The sequence below is a fragment of the Excalfactoria chinensis genome, chromosome 7 (genome assembly GCF_039878825.1).
Source record: "Excalfactoria chinensis isolate bCotChi1 chromosome 7, bCotChi1.hap2, whole genome shotgun sequence".
NCBI classification, from domain to species: domain Eukaryota; kingdom Metazoa; phylum Chordata; class Aves; order Galliformes; family Phasianidae; genus Excalfactoria; species Excalfactoria chinensis.
Window position 1 is genome coordinate 9,482,906 of NC_092831.1, and position 26,012 is coordinate 9,508,917.

General features: G+C 40.7%; 1 protein-coding gene across 6 annotated transcripts in view; it reads left to right on the plus strand.

The window, feature by feature from the left end:
* Positions 1-26,012, plus strand: part of SEMA5B (semaphorin 5B) — a 247,269-nt gene that overhangs the window by 150,875 nt on the left and 70,382 nt on the right. For all 6 annotated transcript variants that reach the window (XR_011904333.1, XM_072341968.1, XM_072341964.1 and 3 more), the window contains one exon: positions 19,110-19,172. Coding sequence is in view for 5 of the 6 variants with exons in the window: in XM_072341968.1 (XP_072198069.1) it covers positions 19,110-19,172 (63 nt within the window). In the remaining variant the exon portion in view is untranslated. The remainder of the gene's footprint in view (positions 1-19,109; positions 19,173-26,012) is intronic.

Sequence of the window (26,012 nt, forward strand, 5' to 3'; positions counted from 1 at the left end):
GTTAGCTCCCAGTCTGCAGCTTTCGCAGTGAGGCCATAGAAAATTCTGCTTTCTGCTGGAGTTTGTGTGTTGTAATTAATAGAGTGGGTGGAAAGGGTCATTTTAAGAACATAATCCTTTGAACAACTTTTTTTTTTTTAAAGCACAATGCTGATTAGGACTTCTTAGCAAGGAATGCTATTCTCTGGTGTGTGTTAAAAGCAGGCTGTTTGGCAGGCAATTCATAAGCCACAGCACGGTGGTGCCTACCCCCCATCCCTCCCATTTTACCTGGGACCTAGAGCTCTCAATAGAACCAGGTGGGAAATGACTTTTCCATTTCCAAAACCTTTTGGAGACGCCAACATATTTTGCACTGTGATAAAAACAAGACTTGCTGACATCTCTGTGAAATCTAAAGGAGAAGGAGGTAGGCACACGCTTACTTGGATACGAATATTCTGGACCAGGTTATTTTCAGAAGGGTCTAGAAAGAGGATTTGAATTGGCATTGCTCTCATCCCAAATGATTAACTTTATTTGGAACATAGTTTTTTCTTTTCCTTTAAGTCTGCAACTAAAAAATTTCATCTGGACCTAAGGGTCCCTTTTGGACTCTCTTCTAATGGAAACTGTTAGGATTTCCTATAATCTTTTGATTCCAGTTATTTCCTTTAATGGGAGATCTTTAAGGAAAAAAGTTTCTGGCCAGCCCCGTAAAGTTTGTATGCCAACCAGTTATGTTTTATCAGGTTAATGGCATTTTAAATACTTCATGAGTATCCAGTCCCTTTCTTAAAAATAAACCACATTTCAACAGAATATGGAAAAATCAACGAGTGCACCTGTTGGAAATCCATGTAAAAGACAATTTATTTCACCTGAAAATGTCAACACTGGAATTTGGGGATTAAAGCATGTGTAAGGGAAACTGTTGATCGCAGCCTGAACCTCTAATTAACCATCTGAGGCAAGTGACGAGTCAGCTGTAGGAGCACAGGTGAAGGTAATTCAGCTCCTGGAAGGGATGGAGCTTAACTCCACCTCTCCTACATCCACTAAGGTAGCATCTCTTTCTGGAGGTTGCTCCTTTGTGGAGTTTTTGTGGTGAGCTTCAACTTTGGCAAGCATCTGTCTCAACTGAAAGCCTCAGTACTGGTGAGTCTTTTCTTAGATACTCTCTGGCTATTTACTCTGTACTTACAGCTATACACTTGTATTATTCCAACTATACAGTATGGTTTAATTAGCAATCTAACTTTTCATTCTTGTGAGTGAGGGCTAAGATCAGAAGAGAGCATTCTACATGTCATATGGCCGTAACCCTGAATGTGAGAGGCTTACCATAGCGTTATGCGCTGCTCAAGTTGCCAGCATCTACTTTTATGGCCCAACTGCCAAGTATTAGGATGCTGAAAAGATCTCCAAATTCATTTGACATCACAGTTATTCCTGTGGGTGCTGCCTTGCATGTACCCAGACGCCAGGGCACTCCCACTGAAAGCACAAGGCTTAAAAAAAGCTCAAAGTTAGCAACATAGCAAAGCAGCAGTAGGTCTGAAGGTCAGATCTGAAGCTTACTGAAGTGATCTTCTTTCTGTTGAAATCATGGGGTTTTGCAATGGATATTTAAAACAAAACAAAAACAAGACTTAAAATAGGAATGAAATAGTTCTGTATGGCCCTGTAGCAGATGAACTGTAGCTGTATATTCAGGGCATTTACCTCAGTTTTACTTCCCTTGCCCTGAGAAGCAGAAACCTCCCTGCTATGGAAAGGAAGCTTCCAAGCTGAAAAGCTTCTCTTGAAGTCAGACTTCTCTCTCTGCTGTTCCCCAGGGAACCTTTAACTCTGTGGCATAATCACTGGTAAATCATCAGTACCCATCAACAACATGTAGTTTAGTAATAACGAAACTTGCCTTTCAGTCCTAAATATGTCACATAGCAACAAATGGAATGGGTTTTGTATTTTGTACTTTGAATCTAACAAACCAACCATTAAATGCATTATTTTCTACTTATTTAGGGCTCAGTAGTGCCACATTTATGTGTGCTGATGAGAAACTGTGCTGATGTGTGCTCTGCAAGTGTATAAAAGCACGAGGAGAGGTGGCAGGGTTTGACTTGGGGTTTCTCTGTGCAGTTGAATAAAATATGATAAACAACACCAACAGGGAGCTGTGAGAAATAGAGTTTACAGTACAAATTGTCTCTTGAGTAATCTTTCTTGGTGAAAATACCTCACCAGGAGTTTTTAAGGATTCAGAACGCGTTCACAGAATCCTGGTACTCATCAGAAACTTTACAAATGATGGATAAATCCTACATCCCCTACCAGATGGGCTTGCAGGGCCTGATTCACGCTGCTGCTTCCTCTGCCCATGGATCCATGTGCTGTTTGCTCCCTTGTGAAACAGGACTCTAGGGCTTCTTTGTAAAGCATTGGGAGTTTTGTCAATAGAAAGAGAGAAATGTGTTTCGGATTTACTTGCAAGTACATCCTTGAGTCAGGTGTTCCCATTTTTTGAAATATCCTTTCAAAAATCAAGAGGAAAGTGTGCCTTGATATGACAGCACAAACCCGTGAGCGCTCAAAAGTAGGCCTCTGTTTGCTGAAGGTATTTATCTGTTCAATCTACTTGGAGAGCCAAGATTATTATCCAATTTAAAATCCTGTTTGGGAAGCAATTTTGGGAAAGAGTGAGACCTGCTTTGTGTAGCTTTATGTACCACCTGAGAGGAGATCCGTTTTGAGATGTGGAAAGTGATGCTTATTCCTGAACAAGGCATTTCTTTTAAAAAAACAGATTATTATTTGTTTCTTGCAGATTCACAGATACCTCTTTGAATTATGAGGTACATACTTGTAGATAAAACATTCATTTCTTTATTTCTAGCCCAATGCAGTTCCTTCATTTAAAAACATAATCAAAACCTCTACCAGAGCAGATGCAGTCTTTAATATGTGGCTCATAGCTGAGTTATGATTGTCACATATTTTATCAGCATGCTACATTTTTTATTAGCAGATTAACATATAAATCTATTCATAAATCACCTTCCAAAGCTGCACCTAAAACCTCTCACTCTCAGCCTAGAGGTTTAAAGCTATTCCGTAATAAAGATTATATTGGCTGAACAAACTTTCTGGCAAATTCAGCTTTTTTTATTCTTACGGTCTCAGGTTCCCAAATCAAATCTTCTCCCCAAATACACCCCTTCTTAAAATGACACATCAAGAGCTAGACTGCAGCTTTCAGGTGCTGTGTTCCCTTCCCAGATCTATCTAGGAAGAAATTTCTACCTGGAGTGAGAGATGGGTGATGAAAACCAGGAGCTGGCCATTTCTGAGGGCCATGCTTCTTCTTCCAAGGACCCACCTCTCTAACTCCTCACTGCAGGGAGCCATGATGTCTAGACTGCTCTGACATGAGCCACTGGGGGCTGGTTTTGTCCCAGTGTTACTCAGCAGATGAAATCTAAGGAGCAGAGGAAACTATCTCTTGTCACGCTCCGTGAGTGTTTTTTGAACACAACATTCCCTCTGTCTGAGAGAACTCAACTCAGGAGTCCATTTATATCCAGCAAAGCTTTTAAGCCCGTGTTTAGCTTTAAATAAATGCCTGTTTTCCTCTGAGAATTGTCAAAGTTAAGAACACGCCGCATGCTCTGCTGGGTGAGAATAATTTCAGTATGTGCATTAATAGATTTGCTGAACCAGCTCAGAGTGCGCTGTCTGGTTGTGATCAACACAATTGCCCTTTAAAGTGAGTATTTAGGCATTAGGAAGGTCTCATACGTATATATATTTACATATGTTTGTACACATATGCATATATATGTACACATGAGAATCGTACGCATGGGGTCGTATAGCATGCAGAGGAGCTCCAGTAGCTGTTTGCTTGGCATTGAGCTGCACAGCTTGTTTGGAGGCAGGGAAGCCTCACAAGGGGCAGGTGAAGTGGTTGTCAGCTGTGGGTTGTCACCTGGACTTGTGTTAGTTGTCATTACCTCCTTCCTTGCCTCACCTCACCTAAATGCCAAAATTACTGCAGGAGTTTTTGTCTTTGTCAGCAAATATTACATGCGGGATTCAGAAACTGAGAATTTAATTAGCTGCTGAAGTCGCTTACTGATAACAGTGGCATATTGGGCTTTTTATTTGATAAAACCCTGTCAGGCATTTTATGTTTAAGAAATGAAGACTAATGTTCTTATTCCTTGCAACTTACAGTCAGAACCATTGATCATTCCTTATACAGAAGAGTAACAGAAGGAAAATGGAGAAAAAAAATACTAGAGGCTTCTCACTTCTTGCCACCAGTGTTGCTTCTGTGTCTTTACCAAATGTATTTCAGCTCATCTATTTGCCCATTTTTCTTTTAAATTCTTTTTTCCCACTGTGGGCTGCTTCCCACTTTGATGCCCAGGAGGCTGTCAAAGAGTGTGTGTGGCTCTCTGGTCCCTGTTCTGTCCATATCTTCATCCACTGCTGTGATAAAGCCAGCTCTGGGGCTGGTCCTGCAGGCTAAGCAGCTCCAGTGGGCTATGCCTTAATGAAACCTCAGCCTAAGAGCAGTGGAGGTGGCAGCAGAGACCTGTTGAGTTTCACATGCTGACTTGCAGCTCACAGTCGGCTCCAACTCTGCATCTTTACAGTCTGTGCACATGGCTCATAGACTGCAAAACAGCAGATTTTTGTAGACTTTCATTTTTTTTAAGACAATACAAGGAAATATCTATGTTTTTATACTCAAAGCAGAGCTTAAGAGAGATTTAAATGATTCACGACCCTTGAGCTGGCTCTCTGCACAGGATTAAGTTTGACCCTGATAGCATCCAGTCATTTATAAAGTGAGCATTAAAAAATCACCATTTATTGATTTGCACCTCTCTAAAAGGTCCCATGGATGACCTCATACATTTCCTTCAAAATCAGCCATTGAGCTCTAAGAAAAAAAATAAGAATTATTTTATAGTAAATGCATTTCATGTCAGTGCATGCATTTATTTTTTTTTTTTTCTTCCTCTGGATAAATAATCCCACTTTCTCTGTTAGTAACAGTTTAGCTGGTATCTGTTTTACAGCTTCTTTTAAACGTTAATGGTTCTGAATGAGTAATGTTGTGGGGATTATTGGAGCCTGGAGCTATGCAGTGGAGTCACTTACATGGATGGCGCAGCTGTTACCGTAAAAACCAGAGCTGGGAAGCAGAGACAGGCATGGTTTGCTCATCACTCCCACAAGATGTCAAGTCTGGTGCAGTACAGCTTCCCTCAGCCCTTTGACCTCAGAGAGCTTTGGTCTTGAAGGCTTCACCTGCCTTCCCTGGGCTGAGCTTGAGGAAACACCACCCATGTGCTAAGAGAATAGATGAGTAAGCAGGCACCAACTTGACTGGGCCAAAGGCAAGTTCTCATGCTTCAAAAGCTGCCTGGACACTGGCCTGTGTAACCTGCTCTTGGTGGCCCTGCATTGAGCAGGGCTTGGGCCAGATAGACTCAGAGTTGCCTTCCCACCTCAACCTTTCTGGGATTCTGTCAGGCAGTAGTTGCTGTGATTTGGCATCAGGAGAGAAAAGTTATGTTGCCCCAATAAGGGGTGTGAGGAAATCTGGCTGTGGGGTATAAGAGAGTAGCTGTGTGCTGCCACAACTTGAATGGTCCATAGGAACACCATACTGCCAGGTATGCCACTGGAATACTTACTTCAACTAAAAGTTACCACACTGTAATTATATCTACCTGGCATGTTTTTACTGGTAGCTTGACCAAAGGGAGACTATTTTCTTCTGAAACAGGGGAGACAAGCTTGGGGAGTCAATGGAAGGAGATCTGCAGAAAAAAATTGAGTACATTCTCTATAAGGAGAGTCTAGATAGCATAGACTAAACACCTTGCCTTTGGACAGCTATAGTGAGGTGGTTTCCAGCCACCTCTTGTCTGTGTTTTCCTTTCTCTATACCTGAAGCTGAGATGATGATGCTTTGTCCTTTTAAAGTTCTTTGTAATACACAGCTTTTTGTTTAATGCTTAAGTGTTATGCACCGTGATATGCATATGCCAATGTAGTGAATTTGTCTTAATTGTGAGTCTGAAAAGTTGTTATATTCTGTGTCATGGTATGTGTAATATTAAGCAGCTGTTATCTTCACCTTTGCTTTCAATATAAGAAATTATGCAACTTCAGGGTGTCTCCATGGATACATTTTTCACTATATTTTTGTAAACTTCTTAAAGGAAACTTTTAATGTAAGAACAATTGAATTGCTGGGCTGCAGAACTTAGCCCTTCAGACAAAAATACTTAGAATATAAACACTTCTATAAACTTGTTATTTAAAATAAGAGATCAGCTTGGAAAGAACTGGGGGGAAGGGGATTAGTAAAGATATTTCTCCATCTGAAATACTTTTGACAGCAAACTGGATCAAGTTCAGTGCATTACTTTAATTATTAGTTAACCATTTCAGAGTGGAGTCGAGGCATGGCTTTCAGTTTTTGAATGTTTTATTTCCTTGTAAGTAAAGAAGAAGGAACAGTGGGGCTGCAGCCATTTGAATAGGCTGCAGAGTAGCTCAAAGAGAAAAGATAGAAGCTTTCTTCAGAATGACAAAAAAAAAAAGTTCTGAAATTAGCCTGGGAGTGTTAAGAGATAAACTGCAGTTGCCTAAGAAGAGGTGATTTTGATGCATGGGACAGAAAGAAATGATCAGTGGTTCATGAATATACCAGTGGTAAACACAGTGACAGGAGAAAAAAATGTCTGTGGCTAATGTAGTTGTTACAAATTTAGTAGCTTTTACTACGAAATCAGTTACTGGATATTTAAGAATAAGGCAAAGGAAAAACTTTTTTTTCAAGGCAAGATAAATGTGAAAGCATTGAAAACTACCAAAAAGTAGTCTGACAGAACAAGCACAAAGAAAAAGTATGCTACGTAATACCTGTTAGGGAATCACTTGGCATTCCTCAACTTAGTTATAAGCCATATTCTCAAAACTCATTTGTAGAATGCTTGACCTTGTTAGAGGCCATATACCAATGTGGTAGAAGCAAGGTAAGGAAGGAGACAGGTGGCAGAGGAAATGTGACGGCGAGGCTTGAAGTGAAGAAAACTGGAATATAAATCCTGGGTTGGCAGGAGGGTGCAAGCTGGAGAGCAGAACAGAGAAGCTGGGAGGGGAGGGATAAAAGACACTGCATCAAGAATCATCTTTGCAGAAGGAACAAGTAAATTCCTTGTTGAGATGAAGCTTGGCAGAGCTCACTACAGCATCAGGTGCTGACGTCTGGTGTTGGAGAAGAGGAGGCAAAAGCAAGGCAAACTGTGACAGACCAAGCAGGGAGTCTGAAGGCATCTGTTCCCAAGCTGTAGGAGGAAGCTAGGTGGATTGATGCTACACACAGCAGTTAGTCTGTGGCCACTTACAGGAGCAGCAGGTGGGAACTGCTTCCAGCCCAGCATGGAAGGGGCTGGAAATACCTAGAATTTTGATGGTGGGATGGGAGAGGAATGGAGAGCCATCATCCCTAACACTGCCATCCCATTTTGCTTTAAAAAGTTGTGCGCTACATTCTACAGCAATAGATGAAACATGGGAAATATCTTCTAGACTCTTGATAAACCAATCCCATTGCTTTTATTCAAATTGGCTTCCTAGAGAAGTATTTGATTTTATATTGATCAAGTGCTCAACTCAACAGCTGCATGTACTACTAGTGATGCAATGGTATTTGGAATGTGAAGTTTTTGATGTAGATGTAAACAAAAACAGAGTTTCAGGTCCTGTCAGACTTGCTATTTACCCATTGATCACTGAAGGGATTGCTACATATTGTGGAGGTGAATTTGTAGATAACTGTATCCTGCTTGGAGCCTTGCAGTGTGTTTAGGACTGGATGGATTTTGGCTTCACAATTAATTTGAACTGCTGAGTAGTAGAGGAGCTGGGAGAAATGTGTGGGGAATTCAACACTGTTGGTTCTTCACTTGCTTTGTACTTAAGTGTTCTGTGCTGATAGAGCACAGATGGTCTTAGATTAAGGAAAAAACATGCCAGAACTGCAGGCTAGGCTCAGACTGGGAGTTAAGCTTGACATGAAATAAGTAGAAGGCTGTAATTAGCTTATCAAGAGCATTAGGCACCTGGCAGAGGAAAGCAGTTTTGTAATGCACAGTGTAGATAGAGAACAATAAAAAAAGATACTGAAATCTGTTTTGTGAAGCATGGGGAACTTTTCATCACTGGCTTCCTCTTCCAGCCCAGTCTGGCAGTGTCTGAAAGGTTCAACTTATTCTTGGTTATTAGTGATTTATCAGAAGTGATATTTTCTGAAAGGCTGTGATTGTGAGCACCAAACCTCACAGAAGCCAGAAAGTCAAAAGGTCAAAATCTAGGTTTGTTGTCAAAACCTTCCCTGGAAAGCTCACACCGTGTACCTTGTGTGATCCCTGTCTGCGAGTATCAGTCATTTCACTGCTTCGTTCTGTTCTTTCTGCCTGGTTTTTGCAGCCCTGGTGTCTTTCACACCTACCCTAGGGTTGTGGTTCAGTGGAACAACGATTGCCAGTTAACTATAAGCAGAAATGCCTAGAGAGTGCAGTTGAGTTTTCTGTGTGCTACCACAGTGCATGTCAATATCCTGCCATCTAGGAACAGTAGTGCAGATCCTTCCTCCAGCTATGCAAAAGAAATGGGAATTCAGATATATCTGCTGAATTGAATAAAGTACAAACACTCCCTCTGTATTTCTTTTTTTTTTAATTTATTTATTTATTTTTTTTTTAATTTTGGCTGAGGATTTAGAATTTGTTTTCTCCATATTCTTGAAGCTCAAAATCTTTTGTTTGAAATAGAGAAAAGCAGGATGGAGAGTTTGTTTTCTCTTCTGGTCCTCGTGCAGTTCAGGCTCAGGTGGGATCTCTTTTTGCTGCGACTTGCAAAACTTTCCCAATCTCTCTGGCTTGCATGAAACTGGCCCTGGCTAATTAAAGATCACAAAACTTTCCTTTGGTCTTAATGCATCTTTCACTTAATTAAAGGTTTCCAGTGCCTTTTTTTCCTCCCACTTTTGCAAGCTGAAGTGCACAACCAGAAAAGAATGTTGATAGGATAAGCTGAATCACCTGCACATTCTATTTGTTTAATTGCACACTGCCCCCTTTTTTTCAAGTCAGAACAGGACTCAACCCATGTTCAACCTCTTATTCAATTTTAATGAGAATATATTGCAGTGTTTGTTATGTGAAAGAGTATTAGACTTCCCCTAATGCAGTGGATGTGATTACCTAAAGAAAAACAAGAGGCACAGAACAGTGAAAATTGTATCCAGAGTTCTTCATTAGTCCCTTAAATACTGCACACTGTGCTGATTTTGATTCTTGAATCTCAGCATAATTGTGGGGAAAAACAGATCCAGCTGGGTCATTTCCTCAAACTTATTTTTCTCTTACTCAAAGCAAAGGAATAGATGCTGAATGAGTATATTCAGTGATGTAACCTGGAGAGGAATAAAGAATGCAAGGCTTCCCAACCTATTTTAGAAAACCGATATTACAGAGAGGTTTCATTTGTGCTTTAAATGATGATATATTTTTATTTGAAGCATACATAGGGAGATCACCTTTCATAGCTGAACTTTTAATGTGGAAGTATGAAAATGCACTCAGCTGACTGTGTGGGATTTGTCCAGTCTGTCTCAGAAACAGAAAAAAAAATAGGAGCTTGTGTATTGGAGAACCCTTAACGTCTCTACATAGCAGTGAGCCTCAGAGAGACACAATGGTAAGGAAATCCAGAGCAGAAAAATGAAGGAGAATAAAATTGTCTTGCTTGATGGAGAAGTACAAAGAAGACTATAGCCATGGTAAATTGATTTTGTAGTGAATATGGGCTGGTCCATTGGAAGGGTTTTTGAACCCTGTATTCCAGAAATCATTGTGCAAAACATTAAGAGGGGGCTGCTTAGAAGTCTTGTCACATCCATCAGTGGAGCCCACAGAAAGGGAGGAGGGATTTAGTTCTGAATGGTGACTCTGCCAAGGAACATAAAGGGGTGGGGATGGACATCTTTTGGCAGTAGAGGGGCCTCAAAGGAAGAATTGCCTTCATTTTACCAAGGGCGACCATTGCTGTGACTCTGTTCGTTGGCTGGCTTTTTAGAAATATCTTGTTTGTGCTATCGAAGGGGGGAAAAAAGTAGAAAAACCTATTTACAGAGTAGTGCTAGAGATGTGAGAAAGTGTGCTATGTGGTGCCCACCTGGCCAGTCCAACCACACCTGCATGTGCATTGGCTGTATATATATTCCTGACCTGTGCTTGACTGCAGTGGGATTTTCCTTCAATTGTTTTTCACCGAGTGTATTTTAACTTCTTTACTTAGTTATTTTATTGATTTATCATACAATCTTATGTCTTCATATTCTCCAGTATATTTAGTAAATGTTTGTTGTCATAAGTGATAAACTGAATGTGACATGGCAAGAAACCAAATTCCACTGTGAATGTTAATTACGCAGTATGCTAAAAGTCTTGTCTCAGTTCCTGTATGCTTCTGATCTCTAGTAATAGGAAACAATGTAAGCCATCCTTCCCTAACATCTTCTGTGCTGCTCTCCAGTTCTGAGTGTTGTCATTCATTTTAAACTGGCTACAGATGAGAGCTTTAAGGTCTTTTTTTTAACTTTCCATGCCAAATGTCCCAGTTAACTGTCAGCTTGCATTTGACCCTATCCATATTTTTGCATGCTTAAAAACCATAGTAATATCCGATGGATTAAGTTTTCAAAAGAGAAGGTGAGTATTCCCATGCAGGACTTAAAGTAAATCATTGCCGTGTTAAGCACTTTCAAGCAATGTGAAGTAGATCATCAGCAAAATGAAATCGTTGCCACAGACTGACATTTTTCTTTACATGGAATGATAAAAATACAAACAACTAGATAGTGGAAACAGAAATCCATTGCCATTTTTATCTCTGTTCTCCAGAGCTGTATCTTTCTTCCTAAGTAAGATCTTGGCACGTTCATCTAACATTGTTGCACAAATGTGTAGCTGTCAGCATAAGCTCAGCACACAGCCACAGCATGTATTCCTTCTTTCTTTATTGTTATGGACAGTACTGCTATCTAATCTGTTGCTAAAACCTGTAATCAGGGCATCATTCCTGGCTTCCATGAGCCTTTTGGTCCAGGTGTAGCATCTTTTAACTTGCACTAGTGTCACTAGGTCACCAGTGTCTTTGCACCCTTACACTGATGCCCCTTTCTTTGAAATATATTGGTGTGCTGCGTTAATGTTTGTATTAAATTAATGGGCATTTCACAGGCTGACTTATCACTTCCCATAAGAGGCTAACCTCCCTTTGAATTAGCTCATGAAGCTAGCATCTCACCTCCCCTTGGTTACGTGTGCCTTCCCATCTTGCTTTCCCCCAGGTGTTCCCATTGTGTCTCAGAAGAATCTCATTCCTGATAAATGAAAAACCTCAAAATGAGTCACATGAATAGCTAGCTGAGACCTTTCCCAGTTGTCTGGTCATGCCCCACTGTCTCTCCTGACCACTTTCGTGCACTGCTGTCCGCTGCTGCCTAATGCTTCTCATTATGCTTTAACATGTTTTGTCAAGATTATGCTGCAGTTATACATAGGTTTACACAGGGAGTCCAGAGCCTCGATGGGAGTTTAGGTGCTTACCAACTACTCTGAAAACTGCAAATGTGGATGGCAAATCTAAATAATCCCACGTTCTCCTCTTGGTGGGATTCAGCATTTGGTTACAAATGTTTTAAACTAGGGTCGCTGAAAGTAAACTTAAAGCTTCAATGGGTCGATCTGCTTGCTTCAAACATGAGTTTGAATGTGACCAGGTTGAGCTGGCTGCTCTGTTATAAGCTGTCCTTTCTACCCTAATATTCACAAAGGGCTGCAAATAGCAGGTTGAAACCTGGATGTGACTGTATTTGTTGTTGATCTTGAAAAACATGTTTCCATTTTAGTACCTGGTGTGACATGTTTACTGAAACTTCAGACAGTTTTCTTTCATAATAAATACCTGTATAGTGTTTTCCATCTGAGTGTGCTGTAGAAAGCACGATCTGTTAAGCCTCAGTCCAGAGTTGTAAATTCCTTCCTGACGCTTCAGAGGGAGGGGAGGCTGAATTTATAGGCCTGACGCTGTTTAATGGACTCCCTTGTAGGACAAGCGGAAGTTGGAGGCACCAAAGCCTGGTTTTGGTTTTGTCTGTCAGACTACGGCCTTTCCTGGAATGTCAGAAAGGAGATGACTGGATGCATGGCATGGTGCTCATCTCTGCACCTGCTCTCTGTACAGCACTGATTCAGTGGGTGCGCACTGTGATATTAGTGAAAAAATGCTATCAAGAACTCATTTTGTGCTACACAGGGAAGTTTTAGTTCCTAAGAAAGCAAAGTTTGGTGCTCAATTCTGCCTCTGACATGCTCAGCGGCTTTTCCTACTCAGTTGACCTCTCTGTACTTGTGATTTTCCCTTCCTCCCATGTGCCTGTGTTGTCTGCTTAGTTTATAAGTGCTTTCAGATAGAAATTCTTTCCCACAGCATGCCTGTATATTGCCTAGAAATATAAGGTCACCATCTCAGACCATGCCTGTACGTGCTCCTGTAATACAAGTGAATAACAAAGTATTGCAAAGCTGGGAGAGGGGGAATTGGTAGCGTTAGTCATCCAAGAGCTCAAAGCAACTGACAGTGTTCCCCCTCTGTGTCCTGGGAGCTGGCCTTAGGCACGGAGATAGGACAGCAAGAGGCTGATGTTTGCTTAAAGAGAAGAATTCCAGTTCAGAGATTAAAGCGACCAAAACTGGAACTGCTTGTGCATGTTTGCCATCCTCCATCTTGTGAGTGCTCCATTCTGAGGCCTTCCCAGCTGACTGGCAATCCAACCTTACAGCAGTGCATGCAGCCAGGCCAGCCTGTTGATGTGCATGACAGGCACTTTGTTTACATGAAACTTACAGCTTGAGTTTTACTGCATCCCGAAGGCTCTCAGATCACTTAAGGAAAATCAATTAATAATTTGATAAAACACAAAGCAATTCCCTTCATCCACATTCCACCCCCCCTCCAAACAAATTGACCGAATCTTGCAATCATCCCTCATACCTGTCACTGCACACAGCAGTGACCTGCAACGTGCATAGTGCAGAACTACTTAATGACGCTTGCCATTACGTCCTTTTGGTATTAGCTATCTGTTTCTCAGACATGTTTATTGCGGTTTTAATAGATTACCCATGTTGGAACTTCAGAAAGGGCCTCCAGGGTATTAAGCTCCTGTGCTCTGTTATTAAGAAGTTGGATTTCAATAAGTTATTGTTTGTAGAGCACTGTAGATGTGCCTCGTCCTTGAGAGACAAAAGGCAATGCTTCAAAAAGGACTTTAGCTGTCCACTTGTAGACTAAGGCAGCAAGTCTTTATGGGGAAGTTCTAGAGGATTTAATAGGACGGAAGTAAATAAAGTGATGGAAACGTGTTTGCAATATGCTTCATAGAAACCTAAGTTAAACAAGAGCCTTTTCATGGATTTTTTGGACACAGTCATTAGAACTGTCTTCAGAGAGTTTTTTCTTCTTAGTGCTAGAAGACCTTATTCTTACCAATTTCTTTTAAATGCTGTCAAATTTGCCTGGGAAAGGGTAGATTTACACTGGCACTGTCCTGTGTGGAGATGGCAGGATACATAGAAATAAACTTACTAAATGGTTTTGTCACTATCAACAAGAAATCTGTGGGTTGTATTTTAGAGGTATAATGTGTGTTTGATGGTATAGATGAAAAGGGTGAGGCTGGCAACAAGGAGGGCAATAAAGTGATCCTGGAGTTGCCACAGTATAACAAACTCAGCCTGAATCGTAATTTAGCAAAGTTCTTAAGTATGTGATTAACTGAATTGGTCAAGTAGGGTATGTAATTAAATATGTGCTTTATATCCACTGAATTTGGCAGTATTGAATGCAGCTTAGAAACGTGGTCCCTCCATGTTCCTCTCTCTCCAGATTTGGAGAGGTTTCCACACCTTGCTGTGGGATGAGCTGGTCCAAGAACAGTTTCTAAATGGAATTGAGAAACACAGGAACCAAAGTCCAGTATGTCTAGTATTAGTGTAAGGACTACAGGAGCTACTTTTAAAGCAAGATTTTGTTTTGTTTTGTTTTTTTTTCCAGAGGTACATTTCTGTGAACACAGTAGTGCCTTGTGCAGTTATTGGAAAGAAAGATGTAAATAATTACAAGGAAAAAGAAATGGTTCTGCCAGCTCTGGTCTCCAGTGCACAATAACTGTCATCTCACAGCACCTCCTACCCTCCTTCCTCATGCAAAGGGTAATGTGACCAGCAGGCTCTGCCTAGGGTGCCCTGCACGGCACGAGCAGAGAGCTGAAATCACCTCTTGCTCCTCAGGCAGATTGAAGAGCCTCCTGTGTGTGCTGCAGAGGGATGATAGAAATGGGAGCTCCTGCTGCCTGCAGTCCCTGCAGGCTCGAGCTGGGACATGCAGAGCTGCTTTGGCATTTGCTGATGTTAGCAGGAACCTGAGAAACTCACCACCTTGTAAAAAGCTAGGCTTCTCACAGCTCTTGCTTTTCTGTAGTAATCCTGTACTTGTTTGTTCATCTCCTTCCAAGCATACACAGTGTATATGTTTGTATTACACCTTTTTCCCCTACAAATGGGATAGAACAGCATGATTCTGGGTCTGACCTCAGGCATGCAAGGCTGCCAGGAGCTTTGTACAGAGTACTTACTTAATGGAAGTGAGGTTGGTAACAGATGGATAGGTTTGCATTAAGGGAGTTTAGAAATTAAAAATGGATTTAATTTGTCCAATAAATATGGAAGTAACCTATTCTTATCCAGTCTTCACTTTCTAGTATTAATGCAGAGATTTTGGGCTTCTTTTACACAAAAAAATAACCTAGCAATCTGTCTTGTGCAAGTACAGTGAAGGGATTAGTGTATGCTTAATCTATTAAATTCATATGTGGTGCTTTAAATAATTATAAATTGCTGGCCTGTACATAAAAGCTGGTCCATAGAAGTCAAGGAGATTTTCACATCAGCATTTGAGAATGCACATAACTATTGATAACAGGATTTGCTAGTGACAGACAGGTACTTTGGATGCCAACACTGGGACATGCAGGTAATTAAATAAATGTATCTAGAAAGCTTTTCTCAGCAGTGTGTGCTGAATAACTGATTTGACAGCACATGATGAGCTAGAATTTCTAGATTACTGTTGATCTGCAGTCTGAACTTGGAGCAAACTGTGATGCTCATAATTAGAAGTGACGTTAACTCTTTCTTTCTCTGCTTCCCTTTGGCATTTGAATGCTCAGGTATGCACTGAGCATTAGCCACTGTTGTCCATTTCTGTTAATTTTCTTGTTGGCCAGTGTAAGACTGTATGCACATGGTTGTGTGATTCTCCTTCTCTCTCGTTTTTTGCAAAATTAGCCTGCACAGAGCTAAAGTCCATGCAACTGTGCTGAATGGAAGGCACACTAATAATGCATTTTCAGTTCAGGGACAAAGTTGTCTATACGCACAGACAGATGGGCAGTCCTGCTCAGGGTGTGCATTGCTCTTGTCTTATGCAACAGCTGCAGCCGTGAGCTGGTTGTTTCATTCACATGTCATATGAATCTGGTGTTCTTCCATTCTGCACTTGGGCCTTGTGATTGTAAGTGAGGTATTCAGAGTGGCTGGGAGCAGCATTAGAAACAGCATTTCATTCAGAAAAGTGTTTGCTTGGTTACTTAAGGATGTGGCAGGTAGGAAGGCAGCCAGGAGAAAGTGCATATTAACCTGCACTTGTATATGGTCTTGCTATCAGCTTTGTCATATCTTCATTTAGGCTCTGTTTTCCATGACCCATGCCATGAATTTAATTTTTTTAATTTTTATTTTATTGCTAAATGGGTCCAGAGTTTTCCACTCTACTGCTTTGGATGGGCAGGAGGTACAAAAATAATCCCAGATAACTTTTCTGGAGCTGGGAAACCTAAATGACCCGGTCAGTTGAGGAAATGAATCATAAATTCAGGGTAATGACCCAACTGGGGTGACCAGAAATGCCTGATGGTTACATCTTGTACCTCAGCCAAGAGTGCAGAGGCAGCTTTCATCAGCAAGAAGAAATAGTATTCATTTAGTTTATTGAGGTAGATGAGGAAAGGAGGGGAAGGCAGCAAAGACTGTGTGCAAAAGCTGGCTATTGAGAAGCATTAAGATTAGGTAAGGAGGTACAGGAACAAAGCATCCCTTAGAGTGCTTGGTCTTACATGAGTGTAAGCAGGTGTCTGCATCACTGAGTGCACACAGGCATACTCCAAATGAGAAATCTTTCTGATGGTATCTCCACTGAATGACCAGGACGCTGTTTGATTTAGAAGCAAAATCAATCTTGGGGAGAGGAAGCAAACGTAATTTGCAAAGGAGAGGGCTGAACAAATGAGTGAGATGCAGGAAACAGAGCACCAGCATTACACTGGGAGTTTGCACAGAAAAGCTCAGGACAACAGAGATGAACAGAAGGTATATGTCCTGATCTGAAAAGATATCTGATCAATCAAGTAAAGCAATCAAGCCAGGCTGGAAAGCTTATGTGAAGGAGCCTGCCCAGGACCTCTTACCAGGTGCAATCCAAAGGCCATGGATACAGTTGTGTGAGCAGCCTGGCAGAAGGATTTGTCTAAGCATTAGCTGTCTAGTGCAAATTCATGCCCTGAAGTACAATTATTTAAACACACATTTACTGCTTGGCCTCGCAATTATATTTTTTTATTACTGACGCGATGTTCTGCTTTGCAGGGTCATAAATATTTTCTTTGAGTCACTAGAAGTCATTGAAGTCACTGAGCCCTCAACTAGTTTCTCCCTGCCCCACCAAAGATGTGTGAGATTTGTAAAATATGCTCTGAATTGCCATATTGCTTAATTATCCTCCTAGCTCTAATGGAGTGCACACTGACTAATGGTGCAGTCACAAACAACATGTTCCCATAATTTGGGCTATCACCAAGAACTTCTGTTATCACTAAGACTCATCAAGGTGGTGCTTCAGAAGGCTGAAGGGCACTGTTGCCTAATAAAATAAAATGTTTTGGCACCAAAAACATAGCTGGAGGGGGATCAGTGCTCTGACATGAGCAATGTTTACACTGTGCCTTAGAGCTCTGCATGCAGGTGTCTGGCAGGAAGAGCAAAGTGTCCCCTAGGAGGCTAGATTCATCTCTGTAGCTTTACTACAGTTCCAGAAGACCCAGAGTATTTGCAGAGAAGCAGCATTGATTTCTGCAGTAACCAATGATTTTTGTATTCATTTTGTCCTGTCAAGCACTGTTAAGTTAAAAATGAGCTGTATAATGGTGAGTGCTCTGTCCGTGTTTTTGAAATGGAAAGAGAAGTCACCTAATAAGGTATCGCTTTTCTGAAGTTGTTTCATATATAGCTTCTCAAAAATTGATCTGAGGTCCAAAACCACAGTGGACAGATGAGAACGTGAACCAGAGATCAAAAGACCAATGTGCAGTTGTTTCACAGATGTCAAAGGTTCCTAGCAGTCGCCAGTCAAATTTCCTTGCTCTGTCATGGCTTATCGAAGGGAGCTTTCCCATCTGATGATATATCCCCCCTCAGGATATAGCTAAATGATCTTTTCCAGAAAGGACTTACTCTACCACTCACAGAAACACTTTTCAGGTACAAGCTTATGGCCTTCAGAACCGGTTGGACAGCAATGCTTGGGAGATATTTCCCAAGAGACTCCCAGAGAAATATCTCTACTCTTCTCCCACCAGATCTTTGCATGTACTTACAAGGGCTTACCCCAAGCCAAATGGAATGGGATGCTCAGCTAATGAACAAGACGCCATTTTGGGGGGGATGAGGAACAAGTACCCCTTTTCCAAATGTTGTATGTAAATGCATTTCCTGCGTAGTTGTGTTTCTTGTGGTTATGAACAAATGTCTTCATGGAACTGAGTTTTTGCTTGTGATTCATTCTTTCTTCTTAGTAGTCTCTTCTATTTCTCCTGCAAAAAGTAGGATTAATCATGTGCCGAGAGGACAATTTCTATGGAAGCCCAGTATTAAAAATGAATAAATATTGGCTGTAGTGGAAAAATTTCAAGAAGAAATTCAAGAAAGGGGGGGGGAAGAAGAAATCCTGGCTCTTTTAGAGGAACTTCGGGTCTCTATCTGAACTTTGCAAGCATGGCCTCTCCCTATGAAACAGAGCTATATTTTTTGTATGCAGAATAATGTATTATGTATAGCACAGATACTTATATGTATTTTCACCTCCAGCTAACAATACCTGCTTGAATTTATTAGAACTATTTTTAAAAAGTTCTGAAGGTATGAAAGTTGCAGAGAGCATGGAATGATTGGATCTGTTTCTGAATTTCTTTAAATCTGAAAGTTCTGACACAACTTTGCTGGACTTTCCTAGTGAAGGTGTTAGTCAAGTTTGGCCACGGGATCCCACCAGCTCATGGTTGAGGTCTTGCAGTCCCCGGTCTGTAGTGCCCTCAGCACTTCACTCCACAGCAGGATGTGATTCCATTTTCTATGGCACCACAAATCACTATCCAACTTTTCCTCGCTTCCTGTCTCTCTGGGTTTTGTTCATCCTCCCTCAATTCTCATTTGATCCAGCTCACTTCACTGCAAGATTACTTCAAAGGTGATAAACTTGAGGGTGAATTTAAGGAGACCATCATATCTGTACAGTACTACTTGGTTTTGCCATAGGGGAGCTTTTCATTTTGGTGATGAAAGCTGGTGGTTTTAGGTGTTTTGAGAAGGGGTGAGGGCTTACGGGACTTGGGTCCTGGACAGAAGTTGTGTTTACGTGTAAATGAAACATTCCAGTTGCTTCTGCTTCTGGACATTTCATCTTTTTGTTATTTGTGTACACAGTGAGCACAGTGGGAGTAAGATACATGTTTACTGTCACCACACCGCTTGTAAATGGGGCTGTATAAATTAGCTGGAGGTACTTGCTTTTGTGCTGGAAGTCTCCAGATTTGGTGGTTTGTGGCGATGTCTTGTGACCTGTGCATTTTGGTTTCTCAGGCAACAGCATGGGGTTCAGATGAAGACACCAGGAGGTCCTGTCAAAGTAAAGGGAAAACAGAGGTAAGTTTTGCTTTGCTACAGAGATATAAACTTACTCATACTTTACATTATTCCATTAGAAATCCACATAGGAAGCATCTGACACCAGCTTGGGTTTGTAAATTTTCAATAGTTACCACCCCAAGTGCATGAACACCATAGAGCAACCATTTCAAAGGTCCCCCATCCAAGTTATTAGACATGCTCTACGTGAAATGTAAAGGTAACATCACTTCTGGAGAGGACACAATTTGTGACATATCAAGGAGAAGAAGGGGGGCAAGCCCAGGGTAATATCTTGCAGAGGGGTCTGAGTCTGATCAGTTTGGCTTAGTTTCAGTACTCAGCAGTGAGCTGCTGACATTTGGCCACATGGGCCTGTATTGGATATTTGCTTGCTGTTAGAGCTCCATCTTTGTGTAACTGTTTTGAAAGTGAGACTTGAATCTGCTTGAACACTGCAGTTCTCTTTGTATGGAATATCACAGAACTCCTTAGGATGCTGGTGCTTTCTGCTAAACTGTGGTTCAAAACCAGAATTTTGCCCATACCACCCACAAAATCTGGAGTTTGCAGGCATTTCTGACCAGGTTCTCTTCTATCCTGTTTCTGAGAAACTAAGACAAAAATATGTATGTAAAAGCAGGAAATGCTGTAATTTTTTTTAATCTGCTGTTGATACTGTTCATAAATGTTCAGGCCTCAGCTGAGAGTGTTCTGTTGTCGTAAATACTATGCCATAAAGAGCTTTATGTACAAACCAAAGGAGCTGGACGAAGGATGAAAGCATTAAGCATCATCTTTGCTGTAGACTTGGACAGTCAAGCAGAGGGCAGTTGTGTAGCTTGTCAAATGTTGGAGCTCTGTCAAGTCCAGTTTAGTTGTTCAAATGTAGGATTATTTGATCTTCTATTGTCTGCTTTTTGTTTTTTTAATAACAAACTGAATGTGATTACTGTATTAGCCTGTGTATACATGAAAATACTAGCTTGAGTTGTGCAAGATGGGCAACAAAGAGGTTTGTGTAGTTGTAGGAAAAAGGAATACGTCTATCCCAGAACATCTTTCTGAGTGTTGTGTTGGTGTAGGAAAACACCATGGAAAAGAAATAGGTTGTGTGAGGTAAGCACCGAAAGAGGACAGGCAGAATTAAAAACCTCTAAAACCCAGGACAGAAGGAATTTTTGGTCTTTGTACCTTAAAATGTATATTCTTACAAAAGAATTTTACTCTTTTTTTTTCCCCACTGTATAAGTTTTTGAGACTTAGACCGTATTCCATTATTCCTGAAGAATCTGAATTTATAACCCAAAATTATTTTGTCATCCCCCAGATAAAACCTTATGAGACTCCATGCACTTGACTGAACACATTCTAGGATAATTTCAATTTATTATTTTTACTGTCATGCCAAAAGAAAGCAGTGATCTGAGCATCTTTGCTTCTGCTGCTGCTGCCTCTGCACACTGTAAAGACTTTGCCAAATATTTCATGAAGATGAGGCCTGAAGCAACTGAGTTTATGCTGGTTGTGATCCAGAGCTTGAAATTGTTTGGTCGGTGCGTGGATCTGGGGTGTACAGATCTGAGGAAAAGTAATTAATCAGGTTGTTAGGCACTTCTTGACATACAGTTAATGGCAAATGTGGGTGTGGGCTAAGAATCTGTCAAGAGAACATCCAAAGAAAGGCAGAAGGATTCTGCAGCAGTTAAGTAAACTCAGATCTCCCAAGTCTGTATGTACTCTAGTCTGCATGTCCGTGGACAAATCCCTCTTGGAGAGCCTACACATTCAGTGCTCACTATGCTGTAGAGAGATGACAGGGTGCTAGCTCTAAGAAATACAGAGCTTAGCTAGTAGGTGATGAGTTCTACTGCAGCTGAGAAGTCCATCTCTAACCCAGTGTCTTTGCCCTTGGCTGGTTAAATGCATCAAGCAAGGGCAGCACTAATGTGAGTGTTTCTATTTATGCTTTGTGACAGCGGTGCATGAAGAGGAGCTCCATTAGCCTCAGCTCTGCTTTGTCAGAACTTGACTTATGGTGGTTTTCTACCTAGCAAAAATGATTTGATGATAAATATACTAAGGATTGTCAGGCACTTGGATATGTAGTGATAATGGCTAGAAATAATGAGGACCTTTGGCTTTTATATTAATTCACAGTGTAGTTTGGGTAAGTTATATGACTGGTTCATTTTCTTTGCCCATTTAATAAAGTAGGTGTTTTAAGGTGAAGTTTTCAAAGCTACCTAGTGTATTAAAATGCCTTTTTCTTATGCCTGTTGGGTATCTAAATCAAATTCTTCCTGCTGCTTAGAAAATCTCTTCCTGAATTGCCTAGAGACTTATTTTACCATAAGTAAAATAAGAAGTATAAAAGTAAAATCAACAAAATAGGTATCACAGAAGTATAATTACTATCACTCCACATTTGAATACCTATTGGCTAGAGAAAATGGAGATGAGACATCTGGTTTCCAAATTTAAGGCTAGAAGGTGCTATTAGGTCTTTTTTCTGACACTTTATGTAGTTCTGACCTCAAATTTCAACTGATTATTCCAGCACTGAGCTCAGTAACTTATGTTTGGCTACTGTACCTTCCTGAGGAAGGCAGAAAGTTGTGACAGTAAGGTCTGAAGCAAATGGGACAACTGCATGGTTTGCCAGCTTGTTGAAATGACCAGTCACCTTCTCTGTTAACAGCATGTGCTTTATTTTCTCTTTGAATCTGGCCTCAGTTTTGAGTGGCTTTCTCATCTTGGTAACATAAAATCTGAGTTTTCCAAGTCTTTCTCTAAGTCATTTTTCCACTGCCCTTGAGTATTTTTTGTGTCTGCTTTCTGCACACTCCAGTTTTTTACCTGTAGTCTCTTGTCAGTCTCTAATGCCTGAATGTGATTAAAATCGTCTTCCACCTCTTTTTCACTCTCTTCTCATATACCCAGCAGTCTCATAAGCTCTTCTGTCACAGGAGATCATGCAGAATTTCCTAGTCACTGTGACCACTAAATACTTTTCCCAGTTGCTCATTTGGAGCAGTAATGTCCAAGGCTGTATGTAGAGTCCTTTTGTTCCTTGGTCTTTAATTTATATCTTTTTTTAAAAAGTATTTTGTTTGGGGCCAGTTCACCAACTAACATATATCCCTGCTTTGGCTTCATTGGTAATTGCTATTTACCTAATCTTTGGGTTATCCACAAATATTGGCTTGAAAATAATGTTGATTCTGGACTAGTATCTTGCCATCTGGGTCCCTGCATGAATAACAAGTCTGTGAATAATTTCTCACTGGAGGACCTTTCTTCAGTCTACTAATTTATCAGATTTTAATCCATTAATGTTATATGTTCTTGAACCTGACTTTAAAAATAACTCTCCACTGTATGTCGTGTGGTATTAAAACAAATACTTCAGAAAAATCTTTTTCACTTACGTTGCTATTTTTATGAACCAAAGCTTGTGATTTCCTCAAAGAATTGCATGTGCTTTGTTTGCCACGTCTCTGGAGATCCATGCTGGATTCCACTCATAATTATTCCTATTTTTGCAGCTTTTATAAAATACATTCTGATCAGCACCTTAAAGTTCTCCCCTGGAAACCATCCACCATACTGAGAGATACTGTAGAGAACAAAATCAATGCTATGCTGCCTTTCTTTCTGTCTTCCAAGTGCCATCACCCAGAGGTTGTAGTTAAAATGAGCGATAGATAAGAGCACAAGGGTAAGAGGTGCCACTAGATAAAATGTATTTGATTTCATTAGGAGTTACTCAACTTCTAGTTTGTAATTAGCTTGTTTCTGCATAGCAGTCCCCATCCACCACATCCACGGAATTTTGCCTGGCATAGAAAATTGTGGCTTTCTAAACAGGAGTCTTTTTTCATGTTTAAGAATAGAATAATGTGTTAGTTTCACACAAGCAGCACACCACCATACCACAGAATCATAGCGGTTGGAAGAGACCTCTGAATATCATCTGATCCAGCTACCCAAAGAGTGAAAGGGAACCAGTTGTGAAAACAACTGATCTAGCACTTATGTGCTGATCTAAGAAATCTGTTAGCAAAGAGAAATGTATGGTAGGGTATGCAGCTATTGTTTATCCCAGTCTGGTTGTCTCCCTTTTCTTGTGTGATGTCCCTGTACAAGCATGATTCGCACTAGGTTACAGGGAATCCTAGCCCAAGTCTTCAGAGCACCTAAATGGGCTAAGTGCAGAAGTTGCTATGATAATGGAGGAATCTGGTATTTCAGGCCTCTGTCCTGAAAAGGATATGCTGCCTGATTATCTAATGTAGCCAGGAATCTTCGTGCCACTTTCAAAAGTAGGCATCCAGACATAACAGGTGCCATATAAATCCACAGGTAAATACATGTAGTTGAGAGGCAGTTGCATGGATGTTTTTTTTCCCTTTCAAACTGTTTCAAGAAATCCAAAGCTACATTCATAGTACTTCTGCTAAGCATTCAGTTCTGTAGCCCCAAAATTTAATTCAGAGTCCATTGAAGAAAACTTAGCTGGAAAATCATTAGCAATTCTCTTTGGTGTCTATTGCGTTCAAAGGAAGAAAGACAGTGTGGTCAGAGTCTTGGCCTAAGTTGATTAATAAAAGTGGTTGCCCAAAGAAATAAACACAGATATCTAAAAACATGTTAACAACTGTTTGAATGTGTTAGATATGATTATTTTTAAACAAATTGGATGAATTGCAACAAATAAGTGTTTGCCATGCTCTAAAATGTGATTGCAGGGATAACACAGAGTTCTGCTGGCTGATTCTCTGAACTGCAGGGTGTATTTCAGAGCTGGTGTATTTCAGAGCCGGTATATCCAGTTTTATAATAAAAGGCATTTTGGATGGCTGGTGTAGCTATTAAGTACATCTAAATGCACCAGATCATCTAGTGGTTGAGGAGCAGGAAGGCCAGTGAAGTGGGACCTGGTAATTCAGTGGAAAGACTGAACTCTTCCCACCACACTGCAGAAAACAGGAATAATCAGGCATCCAACAGAGCAGTAGCCCTCTCTGGATATAGCTGCCCACACGTTGTTGTGGAGTCACTATCCGCAGTGAGTCCATATAGGTGTTGGGCAGACCTGGCTATGCGAGTTATGTGCAGGATAGCTTGGATGGGTAGAGAAACATCCTCCCATCATGGTCATGTCTCCTGAAACAAGAATTCCCCTTTTTGCAGTGTATGGATTTATTTATGGTAGTGTTGATGTAGCCAAAAGTAATGTAAAAGAGGAGCAAGTTTTGCAGGAAGTAACCCCTTGCCCCTACGGATGCAGCTGGTAAGAACAGGCAGGCTGAACATCGCTGACCAAGTTTCTATAAGTTTTTGATACAATTTGCTGTTTCTACTCCAGATGTCCTTTTTCTCCATATACACTCCCGTCTACCTGTTTTATCTTACTATGTTCTGGCCTCAGTGAACTCCTGGCAGGGAGTTCTGCGGATTAATTGCACGTTGTGTGAAACTATTTTCATTATTTTGTAGTTCTGTCAGAAGGTCGTAACTGTGTCTTTGCCAAGTTTCATCCCATTTCTCCTCTTATCGACTCTGGCCTAACCCCAAAATAAATTTCTCTATTCTGAAGAGTTTGCGCTTCTTTACTGAGGACAACAGACCGTCTGAAACAGCTATTTTCCTGATAGAGCATCTAACTGTGTTTGTAATGTATGATTAAAATGTATTGATTAGTGTGTGATGAAATAGTGTTAGCCTGGAAAAAGAATCAGAAACAAGATCTCTGAAAACAGATCTTGAGCGGTTTATTCAAAGTAAAGGCTAATTAAAGCAGTGCCTATATATGACTCTTGAAGTAAAAATATATCTGTACAATGAGATTAAGGGCTTATAACATTTTGGAGCTCCTGTGTTCAGAGATGACAGATGACATGACTCAAGCAGCACCTACAGCTGACTTATTCTGTACATCCTGAAAACATCATCTCGACTTTTACCTCAGATTGAAGCCAGCAGGAGTTCAGCCCCTCCATTTGCCAATCTGTCCGCACAAATGAAGGGAGAAGCACTTTTGGTTCTTGGGTTAGAAATGTGCTTTCAAAGCAGCCTGACATCTGTATTGCTGGAAAATGGCTTGCTCCTGTCCGCAGTGGTGGACGTTATGGCATTCACAGACAGACACAGCTAGAGCTAAATGTTGCAAAAATGAAAGAGATGAGAGCAGGCTTAAAGTGAAGGGGGATGTGAGGAGCTTCAGTAGAGTTTATGCTCTTACAAATGGTGAGACATATATACCCTGTAGGGTTGAGTGCTATAACTCGTGCTCTTTCTAGGTAAACAGGGGTCTTTAGGCTAGGAGAAAGTGATTTCTGCTTGGTCTAAGGCTGTATCTATAACAATGGACCAGTACCAGATAATTCTAAAGGAGTGAGAACTGTAGGATCAGTACCATGTAATTCTGAAGAAAATTGGAGATGTGCTTAATGCTCTGGCAGTGAGCCACAGATTTTTAACAGCTCTGCCATATATTTAATGATAATCCCAACTAATATAACTGGGTTATTCTCATTAACCGCATAAATATTGAGTCTTCCTCCTTTATTTAAGTCCTTAATCTCATGATCCCAATAATATTTTCTGGTGATGAGCTCTGCAGTCTGATCATACACAGGCTGAACTGTCTACTCCATAACATGAGAGCAGGATCCAAATACTGTTTTGTCTGGAAAGAGCTGGGGTTCAAGCTTGCCAGTTTTTCCAGCTGTGTTAAAGTCCATTTGAATTCTGCCTACTGCATACTTAATTTCCCAGCCTCATGAAAGAAACTGCACTGAGTAGCTCCTATTTTCTGAAAGTGTTTATGAAATAATTTTACTAACCATTTGC